We start from the raw sequence: 18,149 nt of genomic DNA on the forward strand, positions 1-18,149 counted from the left end.
GCATCATTACACGACAAACATCATTAAAAACTACTCGTCTACAGTCTCGTTAACATAAAAAGGTCAAAAGAAAAGTTTAAAAAAATAAAAAAAAACAAGTGAGCGTCAACATTAAAAAAATATATAATTAAAAAAAATTATTTATAAAAAAAGGTCAAGTCGGATTTTTTTTTCCTAATATTTACATGTCGTCAAAGTTCTTTTTTTTTCTTAATATGTTTGTATATAAGTGTGTATGTATGTTTATGATAGTATGTGAAAGTAGATATTCTAATATTTATTTTTTTCTAAAAAATTTAATCACAGAGCAATTAGTAGGTATACAACATTTAATTTTTTAGTGAGTTTTTTAAAGAAAAATTTTCTAGAAATTAAAAATTTAAAATTTTTTATTAATAAAAAATAAAGTGTGGGATTGTCAAATATTTTGCTCTGTATTCAATTTAAAAAGATAAAAACACAAAATTGTGCATTATTAATTATTTATTTATTTACTTATTTAAAACAAAAAGTGAATTGAATACTAATTGTTTGTAACTTTCCTAACAAAATTTCAGTCTCAGTGGACCAAAGACAGTCCAAAAATACAATTTGCTACGTAAAAAAAAAATATTTAATTAAAAAAAAATTAAATGGCCTGTGTGATAGTTTAAAAAGGTGTCAAAAGTAAATTTATTTATATTTCAAGAAAATTTATTCAATTTCTAATTATTAATACATATTTTCACAAATTATTTAAATTTAATTACAATTCTTTCGATATTTTTTTCTAAGGAAAAAAAAGTTATTTCAAATAAATTGTCAAGTAATAATATAATATATAATAAATTATTTCAAGGTATAATGTTGTTCAATGAATGTCAAAAAATTTTGTTGGATTGCTTTTCTTTGAAAATGCAGAATGGCAGTCAATGTCCGGTTCTGCGGGTAATTAATTAAATAAAAAAAAATTGAAAAATAACTAATAATAGTACAAGGGATATTCTTGCATTACTGGGTAAGTAGATGCTCAGTTCAAAAAAATAATAAGTTTAAATATCTGAAGCGGTAATGAGGCATTTAGGGCATTTTTTTACAATTTGTAGGCAGTTACTTCCTTTTTTCTCGCTGATGATTCTTGTACAAAAAAAAAAGAAAAGAAAACGTTTATACTTAGACAACATCTTGTTGTTGTTGTGTTGGTACCCATTCTGCGAGTCCACGAGCAACTAATTCTTGGTTAATAAAGACTACGTTCTGTGGGGAGAGAGAAAAAAATTGTATTAGTATTTTTTTGACTAATTTTTTTCATTTAATTTTTAAAAAATAATTTTAAAAAAATTAAAAGAAAAATTAAAAAAATAATATTTTCTACAAAATTTTACATAAAAAAGAAATTAAAAAACATTTAAATTATTTTTAAATATTTTTGAATATTTTTAAAAATTTAAAATAAAAAATATTAGAGAAATAGGTAGAAATTAATATTTTTATGAAATTTATAATAAACATAAATAAAATAAAAAATAAATTTAAAATAATATTAGAAAGATTTTGAATTTAATTTTTTCACGAATATCAAAAAAATAAAATTTAAAAAATAGAAATAAAAATAAAATCTAAATAAACTTATAATTTTTCAAGAAATTTTAAAAGAAAAAAATTAATAGAAAAATTATTTAAAAATTTTAAATAAATAATTTTCTAGTGAATTTCAAATGAAATTATAAAAAATTTAGTAAAACAAAATTTTTGATTTAAATTTTGTTTTTTTAAATATGTATTTAAAAAAAACAAGTTAAAGAAATTAGTAAAAAATATCTCAAAATTTTAATTTAAATTAATTTTTTTAATAAATATTTTGCTCTTATATTCTCAAAAATATTCAAAAAAATCAATTTCAATAAAAATTTAGATATTTTTGAATTTTTAAAATTATTTAATTCATAAAAAAAACTTACATCCTTAGCGAAACAAGCATATAAATACACTTCTGGAAGTCCATCCTGGGAATATCCAGCGACTTGTGCTTGTAACACAATACCTGATGTTAAACTATAAAGTACTTCACTTGCTTCAGGTACCCATTCCAAACCTAAAAATTTAAGGAAAAAATATAATAATTTATTTTTTTTAAACAAAATTAAATAAATAATTTATTTAAAATAATTAATAAAAAATTAATTTTTAAATTAATTTTTAAATAAATTATTTTTTTTTTTAATTTATAAAACTTTTTTTTATTATTTTTTTAATAAAAAAAAAAAACTAAAAAAAAATATTTTAGGAAATATTTATTTTCCGAGAAAAATATTTAAAAATATTTATAATTTTTTTTTTATTCTGTGTAAAAAAAAAATTTTTAAAATATTTTTAAAAACAAATTAAATTTTAAATAAACATATTTTAAGAAAAAAAATTAACAACAAGAAAATAATTTTTTAATATTTTTCTAGAATTTTTTTAAATTAAATTTTTTGATTTGAGAAAAAAAATTCTTACCAGTTGGTTTGATATTTGACAAGAGACATTCGGTTGCTTGAAACGGTACCGTCATGAAATCAGTTCTAATTTGTCTTAAATCTTTAGCATATACACTAACATAGCCGCCATAATCTAAATATTTTACAAGACATGTCTCCGTCTCCGGATTATGTGAAATAATTTGTACACGATACCAGTTTGTGGTGTTGTCGGGTGCGAGAATGGGCGCGGCACACACCGCATCTTCCACAATATTTTGCAGTAAGTTTGGTGTCTCAATCACTGAGTAGCTTTGATTCATGCACATTTGCAGGACATTTAGTTGCGGGTACGACGGATGCAGCGGCTGCTGGAGGAACACGTGCCCGCCCGACATGATGCTACTGATGACGACGTCGTTGTTGATGCCCTCGATGAGGTGCATGTGCAACAAGCTCGTATCGATGGCAGGCAAGGGGATGACACTGTTGGGGTGCGACAAGAAGACCCGTTCCAACGTCACTGTGGGATATCGTTTTTCCGGCAACTTGGCACGAATCATCTTCAGTGCGGCATCAATTTCCTTTTGCGTGCCTTCGAGGGAGCAAATTTTCTGCTTGTTAATTGTGGGATGTTTTTTCACGATCAAATTGACACCTGTCTTGCTTTTCAGTTGGTTCACGTAGTTGCCCTTGCGTCCAATGAGCTGCGGCACGGCATTAACTGGCACAACGAATTCGTAGATGGAGGTTACGGCACCGCCGTCGCCCTCAGAGTGGGGAGGCGAAGATCCTTTGCCCGAATCGGTCGATCGGATGCTGCACAAGGACAAGGGGGGACTTGCCACAGGGGTGTTGCGTGCCTCATTTTCATCGTGATGATCCTCTTCGACGCCAATTTTCTCGTCTTTGTTGGCATTTACGTCGACGGGACTGTCGTTGCGCACGATTCCGTTGTTATTGGACTCGGCGAAACTGCCTTTGGGCGAAACTTTGGCTGTCATGCTGGCTTTTATGACGACCGGTTGTTCGGGACCGTTGGCGTTGAACGAAGTTTGATAGCGGCGACGACGTTCAATCGTTCCTGGCAAATCTACAGGCGACTCAGTATCGGAATCGTCCTCTAATTCCTTGATCGCGAGCAAATTTTTGTAATCTGACTCTTCCAACTTGAGTTTTAGAATCTCGCTATCGAGTTGCGTCTCCGTAACTTTAATAGGGGGACTGCGCGGATTGGGGGCGATCGCAATTGGAGCCGATTTTCCGGTTACCCGATCGGCAGAGTCACGTGAGGGGGATCCCTGGGGGGCGCAAGGCAACGATTGACTACGTTTGAGGTCTTGTGCGTGAATTTCCTCCTCGAAAACCTCTTCGCGGATGCCCTGTAACTTGTTGGGGGAGGCTAATTTGGCAGTTTTGTTGTTGTTAGATGGTGCAGCGATGCTGTCCTTTAAACGTCCCTTGTTATTATTTCCACCGGTGTCACAATGTACACCAGATTTCTTGCGTCTTAGCCAGACAAAGCCCAAGATCAACGCTAAACTCGGTAGAGTAACCAGTAAAATTGATCGATTTGGAACCATATCGTGCCAGATTGATTATTTCTGCAAGTGGAAAGAAAAAAAAAATGCATTAGTTAAATTTTTTTTTTGAACGAAGGTAGGTCATGTATCATGATGTGGCACGCAAAAAAACATTTAAAATAGCGCATTGCGAATTTTCGCTCTCTTTGACATTCCGATCAAAGACATTCACTCGCGACATTAATCAAAAAGTTATTAATAAAGATCGGCGATTTTTATAAATTGCACGGAAACCCGTAAAAAAAATAATTTTTCACCTCCAAGTGATAACCTCAACAACGCACGCAAGCAACCTAACATCAACTGCACACACTGACAAAACAAAAATATTTTTTTTAATATGATTTGCCACATAAACACCTTTCAGTTTTAATTTTTTGCATTTTTTTTGTTCGTATCTATTTACTAACAAGCCGTCGATCCAGTAGGTAATCATAGACAATGCACGAAAAAAAGAGACGATACCGGCATCGAAAAGGCGCTTCAAGCATGCACAAAAATAAAAATTCAAGAAACCATAAAACTGTGAAAGGTTATTAAATGTTGTTGTTAAGAAAAAATCTATGGAAGCAACTTATGGACATGGATGATGATAATTATAACGAGCAGTCATATATGACACAGAGTCGACGTCAAGTTTTCGAAGAAATAAATGAAGAATGTTCGAAAAAAAAAAAATAAATAAATAAAAAGAAAACACAGAATAAGAGCGAAGAAAAAGGTTCACAACGAAGTGAAAAAAAAATTGAGAAGAAGTGGTAGAACAACTTTCAAATTTTTTTTTGTTACTTTTCGCGTTGCTTGTTACACAGATTATTCATTCATTTACTTCTTCTTCTGTTTTTTTTTTTGTTTTACAGCGTTTTGTTATAAAAAAGACGCTTTTTAGGTGGATCCGGGATGGTTGCGATAAAATTTAATTTAAAAAATTAAGAAAAAAATCTTTAATTTAAAAAAAATAATTTAAAAAAAAATAATTTTATTTTATTTAAAAATTATTTATTTAAGAAATTATTTAATTTATTTATAAATTTAATTAAAAAAAAAATATTTAATATTTTAAAAAATTTATTTTTTTTTGTTCTTGAAAAATTTTAAAACTTCATTTAATTAAAAAAAATTAAATTAATTCATTTAAACAACTTTAATTAAAAAAAATATTTTTTTAAAAAATTTTAATTTTATTTTATTTAAAAAATTATTTAATTTTTTTTGTAGAAGAAATTAATTTAATTTTTTAGTTTAATTTAAAAAAAAATTATTTAATTTTAAAAACATTTCTAAAATTTCATACAATTAAAAAAATTTATTTAATTTTTTTCTTCTTCGAATTTTATATTAAAACCTGACAAAAAATTATTTTTAAACCTTTTTTTTTAATTAAAAAAATATTTTATTTGTTTTTTTTTTTTAATTTTCAATAATTTTTGATCATTTTATTTTTTTTATTTATTTAAATATTGATGAAATATTGAATAAAATTGAGAAATTTAACCAAATTTTTTTACAACCGGCAAAAACTCAAATCGTTATTATTAATAAATTAAATTATTTCAAACCTTTTTTAATTTGCAAAATAAAAAAAAATATTTAAAAAATTTATTTGGATTAATTTTTTAATTTTTCTGTGAAAAAAAATTTAAAAAAATTATTTAAATGAAAAAAAAAATTAAATTTTAAATAAATAAAAAAATTAAAATTTTAAACTTTAAAATAAATTTTATTTAAAAATTATAAAAAGTGAAATAAATGCAAAAATTCGTAAAAAAAACTGAAAGCGCTCTCGTTCTTCACAAAAAAATTAACGAAGTGACTTTTTCTTTTACTGATTATTTTTTTTCCAAAGGGCGTTATTACACGATCGTCTGTAGGTAAATAACTCTACATTATTTTTTAAAAAATATTTGGCAAATCACTCAACATTTACGTGTCTTTCTTTAATTTTATTTTTTTAAACATGGCAGTTGTGCAACTCCTATCGACCTGATCGACCCATATCAAAAAAATGTATCAACTTTCGGGCAACTTGAGCTGCAACTTTTTTTTTCAAGGAAATTTGGTCAAATCATTAAAATCGCATAAAACCAAAAAAAACGAAACCTTCAAAAAACTTCCTAATAATAATTTTTAATGCCATTTAAATCTCGTTTCGAATCAAAATGTAGCAAAAAAAAAATCAAATTTTTATCACCTCATTCGATCAAGCATCACTAATTTTTGTGTTATCGCGCGCGCTAGTTTGCCTCTGAAACGTGACATTGACGATGAGAACACAAGCCAAGTTTTTGTCAAGTGACATTTTTAGTCGTTCTTAGCAATTTTTCGTGTTCCGTACTTGATAACGTGATAAGATGTTACAATCAAAAAAACATGTCCATCACACGTAAATGTTTTTCTTGGAAAAACAAAAAAGGCAAATAATGGACAAATATTTGATCAAATGTTCTTTTATGATGAAAAAAAAATTTAAAAAGTATCACAGGAAATTGATGCTTTTGATAAAATTTATTGTGACGTGTTAAAAAAATCAATTTTTTAAAGAACTTTTAAAAATTTGGTTTAAAAAAATAATTTTTTTTTGAGATTTGAATTTATTTCTAATTTCTTTAAATATTTTCATTTTTAAATAATTCATTTAGGAGTTTTAACAAAAAAAAAAAAATAAATAAATTAAATTATTTTTTAATAAATTAATAAATAATTAATTAATTTAATAAATTAATAAATTTTTAATAAATTTTTAAATATTTTTTTTTTTACAATTTTCGTTAATTTAATTAATTAATTTTATTTTATTATAAATTAATTAATTTTTTTTTTATGTAAAAGTTAATTTTATTTTTTAATAAAAATTAATAAAATACAAAACTTATTCGTTAGACAAAAAAATTAAATAATAAAGAATTAATTCCTTTTTTTTATTCGTTAAAAAAAATATATAAAATTTAACTTATACAAAAATTAAAATTGAAAAAAAAAAATTAAAATTAAAAAATTATTAAAATTAAAAGAAATTAAATAAAAATAATTATTAAAAAATGCTAATAATAAAAAAAATTTGGATGGAAATTTATCAAAATATTTTTTTTTAAATTCAAAGAATTTCTTTTAATAATCCCTTTTTAAGAAAATTTATTTTATAAAAATTTTTTAATTTTTTTTCTGTTAAAAATTACTCAAAACTTCAATCTTTAACATTTTACGCTCAATTTGACCAAATAATTTCACAAAATTATCATTAAAATTCATTCCAAAAAAATAATTTCCTTTAAAAAATTTCCAACTGTCAAAAATTTATATTCTAAATACGCACTTAATCCCCATAAAATAGTCGTCACTGCTGAATGCATAAATAATAATGTGATGGGGATGACCGGTTTTTGTCAAAATTACATTTCTTTCATTCAAAGAACGAAGAATTTTTTGTCCGATAGACGCACTTTGCTTTCGTCATCGAAATTTCGTCGTTTTTTAATGACACAAATTTATTCTGTGTTTCGAGACTTTTAAACTTCTTCAAGGGTAGACACGTTCAAAACTCAAAAATATTTACCACGTGGACAACAACAAAATTACAAAAATCCACACAATTTTTTTTTATTTACGTATTAATTTTATCTGGTACTTTTCCGAAGGTCGAATCTTGTATTAGATTGAAGAGAAAAAAATGAAATTGTTAAAAAAAAAACTTACAAAAAGCCATTGTGGTTGCTTTGTTAGTAAAACAACAACAACACACAAAAAACATTTAGTGACATAATCTTCTTATCAGTGTTCTAGAAGTTTTTTTTTGTTTTAGAGAAACCTCTGAATTTCCAATCAATCCAATTTTTGTGATATTTATCCGTTGTCTCAATGATGATGTGTCAAAACTTGTTTTTCTTTATCTTTTTTAGTTGAATTTTTACATGTAATCAACTCTTCTCGAAGGAAAAAAAAGAAGAGTAGCGAAGGTTTAGTGAACCGTTAATGTAAAACAAAAAATGTAAAAATAGTTTTTTTGATTCAATGTCTTGTAAAAATTTGTCTAAATTCACGTACGTTCAGTGTACGTTTTTATTTTGATTTTATTATTTTTGTTATTATTAAACTACGCGTACAGGCACACGATTATTCTGATGTGTCGTGTCGTCGTCGATGATTTTATAACTTATTTATAAAGAGTTCTCGTTTTTTTAATTGTTAATTTTTGAATTTTTTTCGTTCGTGATTACACGCCGACGGTCAAAATGTGACTGAGACCGCATGTGAGCACAATAATAAATGAATTAGCGTGATGGCGAGTTGTGGTACGTGTACGTATGTGGCGTACTGGGTGTAGTAGTAAGGTGACCAGGTGTAAAGGATTTATGGAGAGGTAAGAAATGTTATTAAAATTTTAATTTTTGTAAATTTTTTTTTATTTTTACTAATTTTCAGCCATTTTTAATTTAATTATAATTAAATTAACTAAATTGAAATTAATTATAAAATAATTAAGTAATTAATAATTATAATAATTAAATATTTTAATATTAATATTAATTAATATCAGAATAATTAAATATTTTAATTAAATTATTGTAATAATTAATTTTAATAAAAATTAATATTTTTTTATTTCATGAAATATATTATTTGCAAAAATTCAGCAAAGAATTTAATTTTAGAGAGATAATAGTGGATTTCACATATTTGAGTTAATATCCCACGAAGGAGGTATAAAAATCATGAATTTAGTGGTCAGTGGATTATTTCTCTTTATAACGAAAGTAAATTTTCTAGGTCAAATAGGATTGTTCTCTACTTTAGAAATTTAGATAAGGACAAGTGTGAATTCAAGCATTGCATATGATAATGAAACACTAATCGACCTTTAAAGTTAATGAACGAGAAGATTAGCCACTTTGATGAACTCTTAAGTGCTTTAAAGTTTTTCACAAAAATACAGAGTTGATTACAATAATTTATTTTGCTAAAAGCGTTGCCTCTGTTTAAAAAAATCAACTATGTGATACATGGGACACCATATTAAAAGATCTTCATTGCGGTCCTTCAAGTATAAAATTAACAACTTCTAGAATATTTTCTTAATAAAAGGTTTAGAGTAAGTCTTAACGTTGGTTTGTTATACCAGCAAAAATCAACCAAAAACTCACTACAATTAAAATATTAGAAGGAAATCAATTTAGCTCTTAGAATTTCTAGTAATTTACCAACTTTGGTAAAAATACTAATTTTGTAATTATGAGTTCAAAAAGTCATAGTATTAATACTAACACTTCAATTTCAGTGGCTCCTATCATGAAAATATTTGGTGGAATCACCTTTAGATTCGCCACTAGTGGTTAGACACTTAATTGACATTTAAACACACGAACGATTGTCATATGTGGCTTAATTCTGAGTTTGATAAAAAGATTCGGCAAAGAGGTCATAAGCATCCAAACTGTTAAAGTACTTCACCTTTTGGTGGCCCTTTGCTTTTTTCTTCAAACATTTGATTGAATTAAATTAATCTTTATTAGACGAGGATTAAAAAAAAGCTTGACCTAAGTTTTAAAACTTCTAAAAAGCTGCAATCGATTTTTTTTTCTTTTTGAAAATATATTTAAATTTTTCTATCATTTATTAATATTTGATTAAAATTTTGGTTAATTTCACTCAAATATGTACCTTAAAATATGTCAAGTAATATTCTTTAAAAAATATCATGTCCCCGGTTCATATCGAGAATTTATGGTTACCATAATGTAACAACGTAACCTCACCCGTAAGCTATTCACCAAAAATTTGTCTTCGGGTTACCGGCTTTTTAACGTGAATTACCTCAACGGCAATTTTGAACTTTCGGTAATTTTCGGAGGTTATCGGCTCAAAATTCCATCAAAATATTATTTATTAATTAGACAATCTTTTATATTTTTTTCGTAAAGTGTCTTGTTATGTATACTAAAATAGGTCAAAAATGATAAGATTGCGAAAAAAGAAGCTGACAGCAATGAATTTTTCGTTATGGTTGTATTTGTTGTCGATCGTAAAATGTCTTCAATAACCTTGAAATGCGCGCTACAATGTTGTTTGACGTTACGACGAAATGCACGTGCATTTGTTCGAACATTCCAGTAGTAAAAACCGGCATTCGTAGGCAATAAATAGAGAATGTACCAGAATGCGAAGAAGAAAATAAAAAGCAGAAGAGAAAAGTTTGTAAAATGATCTCGTGTCTACTTTGTTATCTTTTAATTTTATTACGTGTGTGCAATTTTTCTGTAACATTGCATAATAATTTAACAATTTAATTGTTTGTGCTGCAATGTACTGATAACCCAATTAGGGCATTAATCCAAAACGGTCACCTTTCTTTTGGCAATCATTTGACAACAATGAGTAGACAAAATATTTAATAAAACATTTTTTTTTTTTGATTACTCAAACGGAAAAAACACGAAAATTATACATTTTTTGTTTAAGTTTTTTTTAAAAAATTTTTTGCAAGCAAATTTGTCAATTCACCAATTTTTCAAATGAAACACGAGTTGATAATCGGTGCATTTTTTGATAAAGACAGGAAATGGTTGTTGAATAAAAAAGATTTGAATTTAGACATAAAAAAGTGAAAACGTGTTTATGATGATTTTTTGCTGTCAGTTTTTTTTCAAGATTTGAAGGATATTTTTGGCAATTCAGAGGTTTTTAAGTCTTTTTTTATTTAAGATTTTAAAGGTTTGAAGGCTTTTAGGTCATCAGGAGCTTTTGAGAGCCTTAAAAGGGCTTTCAAAATTTTTGGGACCTAAATTTAAATTTTTTAATAAAAACTTTTAATGAGACTTACCTCAAATTTTGAAATTTTTAGAATGATTTTTCAATAATTCTTAAAATCATTCTAAATAAAAATTAAAGATTTTGTGTCTTGAGCTTTTTAATTCAATCGTTTTGAGGCTTATTTTTCATTTTAACGACTTTCTGGCAAATTTTTTATTTAAATTTACGTTTTTCGAAAACTCTTTGGTCGAAAAACTCAATTCAAATAATTTTTTTCACTCAAGCTTGTGGGTTTTGTCACTTTTTTTAAGATTTTGATCACAAAAAGCTTTTCAAATATTTTTTTTAAATTTTGAAACGCTTTTGAGATCAAAATCTAACGGCTTTCTGTCATCATCCGCTAATATTTGAGACATTTTTAAGCCTCAAGATCTTTTATTAGAGCTCAAAAGTACAAAAATGTGTTCGTTACCTTTATCAAACACATTTTTGCTGCTTCTTAAGCAACCGACCATTCCACAAATGCTCGATAAAATTTTATTAAGCCTACACTTGAAGAGCTCTTCAAAACCACTCAAATCCGGATTACAAATTCCTGTTTTAATTTAAAACACCGGCTGCCTCTGTTCTGACCCACTTCAGTATTTATCTCCTGCCAACACAATTCTGTCCACATAAAATGCAAATTTTATTCCTTTTTCTCATCATTATTGCATAAGAATTCTGATATAACTTTAATTTGCACCAGAATTTATTTATTTTTTTATTTCTTATGTCATTTGAGTCAATAACAAAAACATCATAACTTTTGTCGTTCTCTCTTTCTTTATCTCTCGTTTCTTCGGATAAAATCATCTCTCGAAACAGGTTTTTTTAAAAAGTGACAAAAAAAATATCAAGATTCATTGGCCTTTGCTAGTTTCTTTTTCGTATCATTTTTTTTGGTTCATTTGAATAATCATTTAATGAAACAAAAAATCGATAGAAAAAAATTATTTATTTATTAATTCTTTCTACGCATCTCTCGTAGTATCATGTGGTTGGGAAGAGAATTCTAACTTGGTAGCAAAGTACCAAACCTGTTCTCTCCAAAATATTAAAAAGAAAATGTTGTTTTGGTTGTTGACTCTCGTTTTTATCTAATTTCGGCTGATGCAATGAGAGAAAATGTTTCACATGAAAATTTTTAAAAAAAAAATTTTTTTTTTTTTTAATTAACAAAAAAGCGATTTTCAAATTTTTAATAGAATTTTTTCGGAGCTTTATGAAATTTAATTTTTTATAATTTTTGTTCATGTGAATTTCTGATTTAAATAAAAAATTAGAAAAAAATAATAATTTAATTTAAAGATAAAATTTTAAATTTTTATTTTATTGAATTAGCAAGAAGGCAATCTCCAAATTTTTATTTAAATTTTTTAAAGCTTTAAAATTTCAGAATTTTCGGTTTAAAATTAAAATTTAGAAGTAGAAAATTAATATTTTCCGATTTTTGAATAATTTAAAGTTAAAATTTTCAATTCTCATTTGATTGAATTAGCAAGAAGGCAATCTTCAAATTTTTATTTGAATTTTAAAAGCTTTGAAATTTCAGAATTTTTGGTTTAAAATTGAAATTTAATTAATTTAATTAATTAATTAAAAATAAATAAATTTAGATTTTTTTATGATAAACGAATCAAAATTTTTCAAATAATAATTTTTTTAAAATTTTATATTCAGAATTTAATTCAAATTTCATTATTTTTTTTTTGCAAAATAAAAATTTAAAAAAATAATTTTAACAAATTTTCATTAATTTTTAATTAAAAATTTCTAAGGTTCAAAATAAACTTTATTTAAAAAAAAATTTGTAAAATTTTTGAAAAACTTTAGGCTATTTAGACATTTTTAAAAATCAACATTGAAAATTTTATTCGAGACTTCGTCATAAAATTGAAAAAAAAAATAAAAAAATTGAGTAAAATTTAAATTTTTGAAAATAAAGACATAAAAAGTTAATAAAATTAATTTGAAACATTTTCACTCCTTGCATCCGCCTAACTTCTTTATTTTTGCGCCAAGTTCGTATGCGAAAATGGACACGCACACCGGCTACCTTCATTCTTGCCTTCGTGCCGTTGCGAAATCATGTAATAATAAGTGCGAGTAACTGAGTGACATACGCTAGACGGCGTTCAACGTAGAAAAAAAAATAAAAACAATAGAAAACTCCGTCAAAACATCACATGAACGATTTCACAATAATTTCATAAATAAATATTACGTGGCGTTGTCTCGGTACGTTCGACGATAATTCAATTTATTATTTTTTTATTTATTGTGAATCGGAAACCAAAAGACTTGGTTTGTGCCAATCATTAAGCTGCGAGAGAGGAAAAAAAAATAAATCGCTTCGATAAGTAATCAGAAAGCCGTAAAATAATCTCTCAATGGACTTATCTGGCGTCTTGTTTGTGTCTGAAACTTCAAAGAGAGTAAGGTTGAGTGGTTTGGAGATAAAATTTTTCTGTTGCTTGTAAATGCGTTGGACAATTATTGTGCGTGGGTGACTTATTGTTTAGGTTTAGGAGGCAATGCCATGACCTTTTGTCGTGGTTTAAGTCTAGCTTTTGTGAGTTTTTTAAGATTTTTGATTACTTTCACACGCTTTGACTTGATTTTGAGGCAGAAGTGGGCCGGTGTTGGCATGAAATCGGAATTTTTTGAGGATTTTCAGGCATTTTTGAATAAAAAAGTGCTTTTTTGTGATCATTTCGATGTTCAGAGGTCTTTTTGAACATCTTTTGAGGTGATTTTAAGGAACCCTTGAGACTTGAAGGACATGTGAGGCAGTCATTTATGAATTTTTTATAGCTTCAAGTGGCTTTAAGTTCATCGGAGACTCATAAAAACAATTTTAAGGCGAGTTTTTCTGAGCTCAAATGAAATTTTCTACTAAATTTTCAGGTAATTTCAACATTTTTATTAAATTTTTACGAATTTTTTTATTTTTTTAAATTTTCTGAGTTAAAAAAATTTAATTTTTGTATGTTTTCTTTAAATTTTTAATAATTTTTATTTTTTTTAGCAATAGTTTTGTGAGTTTGATAACGAAAATTTTGAAAAATTCATCAATTTTGATAAAAATCTTTGAAAAAATCGCTCAAAATATTATTTATCACCAATAAAAATCATAAATTTGTATAAAAAAGACCAAATTTAAATTTTTTTATTGACTTTAAGTGTCCTTCACTCAATTATTAATATTTTATGGAGTATCTTTAGCACTTTTTTGCTAATTTTTATTTCATTTTTCGATCAAATCACAGCCATGAGAGTTATTTTGAAGGAAAAAAATTAGCTCACTCGGTAAACCACGGAAGTATCAAAGACGTCAGCAGCATTTATCTATTAAAAAAACTCTGAATAGGCGCTTTTGATAACCACTACATTTAAATATTTTTATCAGATCAGATTGCAGAAATTACTGTTATTAATTTTTTTGTGTGTTTGTTTATTTATTTTTATGAAACGCAAATAAAAATATTTTTTTTAAAGAAGAGTTCTTTAGAAAATTATGAGCGCTTTTTGATAATTTTTAAAGAATTTTTTTGGATTTTGTGATTTTTAGTTCGAAATTTCAATTTTGGAAATTTTTAATTATTTTTTTTTCAAATAAGTTTTTACATGTAAAATAAATAAAAAATTTAATTAAAAAATATATAATTTTTTAAATTTTTTTAAATTAATTTTTAAAATTAAAAAATTCTTAAAAATTAAATTATTTAATTTGTTAAATTTTTCAAGCCACTAAAAAATTTTCAAAAATTTTAATTTCATTAAAATTAAAATTTGAAATTATTTTTTAAAAAAAAAATAAATAAATAATTTTAATTTAATTTTTTTAAAAAAAAAAATTATTTAAAAATTATTTTAAAAAAATATTTTTTTTTAATTTTAAGAAATTTAATTTAAATTTAATTTTATTTTTAATTTTTTTCTATTTTTTTGAATGAGTTTTTGTTAAAAATTTCATGATTTTTTATAGTTTTAATATTTTGAAGCCTAAAATTTTGCTCAATTTCAGGCTTTTTCAGTCAGTTAAATTAATTATTAAATTAATCAATATTAAAAATATTTTTTTTTATTAAAATTTTGAATTTTAAAATATTTTTAAAAAAATAAATTTTAAAATATTTTAAATTTTTTTTTTATTTTGAAAATTGATCAAAAAATTTTTTTTCATCAAAAAATATTTTTTTTTAAATGTCAAATTAATTTTTTCTTTAATTTTAATCAAATTTCTCATGAAACTTTCACACCGGACCGACAGACCAAATGACGCCTTTTATCCTCAATGACATGCAAAAATTTGTCACCTCACACTCGGCAGCGTGGAAAAAGGTAAACAAACGAACATTTTGTTTCTGTCACAGAAAAAGAAAAAAAAATAAATAAATAAAATCATATTGCGCAATTTCATGACCTTTATTGCCGGTTCGGTCGGTCGGCGCGGCACGATGATCGTTCATGTAGAATCGATGGAAATTTTCTCATTTGATTACGTTTAATGACACGGCACACACAATTAACGAAGGAAAATTGATTTTTATTGTCCGTGAGTCATTCTTCAAGAAGTCCAAAAATTGATTTATTGACACGGCACGACACGTGTCTGTGATAATTTTATTCTGTGACCTCACACGAGAGTGATTCAAAAATTTTTCGGCCATCGGCAGTCGGTCAGGTGTTCTTCGTGCATCGTGCGTCGTCTTCGTGAACATTTTTCAAGACAAGAAAATTATTTTTAGCACTTCTATTATTATTTTTGGTTGTTGTTGTTGCTTTTTGATGCGTGTGTGTGAGAACTCGTGAAGGAAAAACTTCTACGCATTCTTTAAAAAGAAATTTAAAGAAAAAAAATTTAAACGATGAGTGTTTGACCCAAAATATCATCACAACTACACATCTAATGTCGCATTACGTGCGAGATGTGCACATAGGAAAAGATTTTTCGTCTCTGTTTATATAAAACGATGGCGGAGAGACGTGCCGAGGGGTGCTTTATGTTTGTTACACGCCACGCAAGTGGGCAGAAATGACCTAATTTGCCATTTTTCACACGTTTATGTTAGAAAAAATCTTTTAAAATGTCAGTTTTTTAATTTTTCCGGGTTCATCGTCACTTTTTTAAGTCTCAAAATGGCCTGAAATTATTTAAATTTTAGAAAAAAAAATATTTTTCTCCTTTTCTTTACGAAAAATCTTTAAAAAATAATTTTTGAGTTAAAATATAGACCAAGATTTGTTAAAAAAATAATTTTTTTGAGAAAAAATTAAATATTTTAGACTTAAAATTTTTTGAATTGTTTTATGTAAAAAAAAATTAATTTTGGGGCTCAATTCGAAAAATTTTCATTAAGATCTTCAAAAAAATTATTTTTTTAGGTCCATAAGTAGTTAATTTCATTAAAATTTGTAAAAAAAAATCAATTTTGGCCTGAAACTTGATTAATTTGCTAAAATTTTAAGAAAATTGAATTTTTTAAATTAAAAACTGCCTAAAATAAATAAAAATTTTTGAAAAAATTAAATTTTTCAGCCACAATTCTTTAAATTTGTTAATTTTTGTGACTCAAAAATGCCTAATTTACTAAATTTTATGAAAAAATTTACAATTTTAAACCAAAAATAGGTAAATTTGCATTAAAAACTTCAAAAATTTAATTTAATGCAACTTAAAATTGCCTGATTTGACTGAAATTCGTTGAATAAAATAAACTTTTAGTCTTAAACTCTTAATTATTAAATTTCAATAAAATTATGGCCTAAATTCGGTTAAATTGCGAAAAATTTATCAAAAATTCAAAATTTTTAGAATAAAATATTTTTAACTTGACTTAAAATTGTAAAAAAAATCAAATTTTTGGTCGAAAACTCGAATTCTTCAATAATAAAAAAAAAATTTTTTTGAGACTCAAAACAGTCTAAAACCATTAAAATTAATAAAATGTTAACCAAAATTCGGTTAATTTGCGAAAAAATTATTTAAATTTAAAATTTTTAGACTTAAAAAAATTTTGATTTGACTGAAATTTATGAAAAAAAAATCAAATTTTTGATCGAAAATTCAAATAATTAATTAAAAATCTCGAAAAAAATTAATTTTCGAGACTCAAATCACTTCAAAACGTAAAAAAATCACATTTTTGGGCGCAAATCCGGTTCACTTTGCCATGTCGTCATCAAACATATTCGCACGGTAGTCTAACCAACTCCGCATTAGCAACAACTTTATATTCACGACGTCAAGAGACAATCGGAAGTGAGTGACCCTCAGACACCGGCTTTCATGCGCGTGTTTTTCCTATCGTTACGTGCACGCAAGAAATCCTGTATGAACCGCATGACTGCCTCAACACATGTCCTTTTGTCTTTTTTTTTTTTGGGTTCCATTGTCGTGCCATACTTTCTTCTTCTCTTCTAAATAATTCAAAAAAAGGTAAATAATTTTTTTTTTTAATTTTTTTCAGAAAAAGGAAGAGACGAGAAGAAAAAATGGAGGCCATACTTGAAAAAATTCCTTGATTTTTTTTTATGAAATTATTTTCGTGATGATTTCACGAATTACAACAACAACAAAAACATTTTTTTGGCACTTGGACTCACTCTCGCTGCTTTCTACGCCACGAACGCGACATTCATGTGTCGTCGTTGTCGTAAAATGGCCACAAATTGCGTGCACAACACTTATTTTTTCACGTCTAGAATCACATTTTTCCGCAAATTATCACCTCACGATCACTTTTTTGCCCGAAATCTTATCACTTCTGTCTCGTAGCACTTTTTTCATGTAGCGTCTCTGCCGTTTTTTCGCCGAATTTTGCGGATTTTTGCGAAAATATGATGCCAGCATGGACTTTGCATGAATTTTTTCCTTATTTTTCTACGTATAGCGAGTCGCGGCATCGAAATATATAAAAAAAAACACATACACACACGCGCTTCTTGCCGATTTCATGCCGTGTGCTACGATTGCATATGTATTAATGAGGTATGTGTGGCAGGAAAAAAATTTTTTTTTTTTGGTTAATTATTTTTGTGCATTTTTACCTTGTTAATTTATCAAAGGAAATTGATTTTTTTCTTGTTCTGTTGAATTTTTCACTTGCGGATGATTTTTTGGTATTTTTAACGAATTTTCTCCGGGTTTTTCACAGGATTTTCCTGCCGATTGGCAAAGCACATGTACCAAAATCTGCGAAAATTGTAGAATTCTGTCAAGTTGTGGCTGTCAAATGCACAGAACACGTGCAGCATACGAGCGGCGGGCCAGTGCGTAAATTACGGTGCCGGTAATTTGTGACGTAGGACCAAAAATGAGCCAATCAGAGGTTTT

General features: G+C 26.4%; 1 protein-coding gene across 2 annotated transcripts; it reads right to left on the reverse strand.

Moving 5' to 3' along the window:
* Positions 1 to 1,093: 1,093 nt before the first annotated feature.
* On the reverse strand, positions 1,094 to 18,035 carry LOC134835989 (A-kinase anchor protein 1, mitochondrial). Of its 2 annotated transcripts, none has more exons than XM_063851074.1 (4): positions 17,864 to 18,035; positions 2,482 to 4,045; positions 1,941 to 2,074; positions 1,094 to 1,236 (listed from the first exon to the last, which is right to left on the reverse strand). In XM_063851074.1, the coding sequence occupies exons 2-4, from the start codon at positions 4,022 to 4,024 to the stop codon at positions 1,153 to 1,155; spliced, it is 1,761 nt and encodes a 586-aa protein (XP_063707144.1). In that variant the 5' UTR covers positions 4,025 to 4,045; positions 17,864 to 18,035; the 3' UTR covers positions 1,094 to 1,152. The 2 variants fall into 2 exon arrangements, with proteins under 2 accessions (XP_063707144.1, XP_063707145.1); XM_063851075.1 differs by lacking the exon at positions 17,864 to 18,035 and adding an exon at positions 7,718 to 8,242.
* Between the last annotated feature and the right edge of the window lie 114 nt (positions 18,036 to 18,149).

The sequence above is a fragment of the Culicoides brevitarsis genome, chromosome 3, assembly GCF_036172545.1.
Source record: "Culicoides brevitarsis isolate CSIRO-B50_1 chromosome 3, AGI_CSIRO_Cbre_v1, whole genome shotgun sequence".
NCBI lineage: Eukaryota > Metazoa > Arthropoda > Insecta > Diptera > Ceratopogonidae > Culicoides > Culicoides brevitarsis.

Bases quoted from the DNA above. Each gene is read 5' to 3' on its own strand.
- LOC134835989 (XM_063851074.1), bottom strand. From the start codon at position 4,024: ATGGTTCCAAATCGATCAATTTTACTGGTTACTCTACCGAGTTTAGCG. The intron at 2,075-2,481 runs GTAAGAATTTTT...TTAAATTTTTAG, and splicing joins GTCAAATATCAAACCAACTG to GTTTGGAATGGGTACCTGAA. The intron at 1,237-1,940 runs GTAAGTTTTTTT...CTCTCCCCACAG, and splicing joins ATGCTTGTTTCGCTAAGGAT to AACGTAGTCTTTATTAACCA.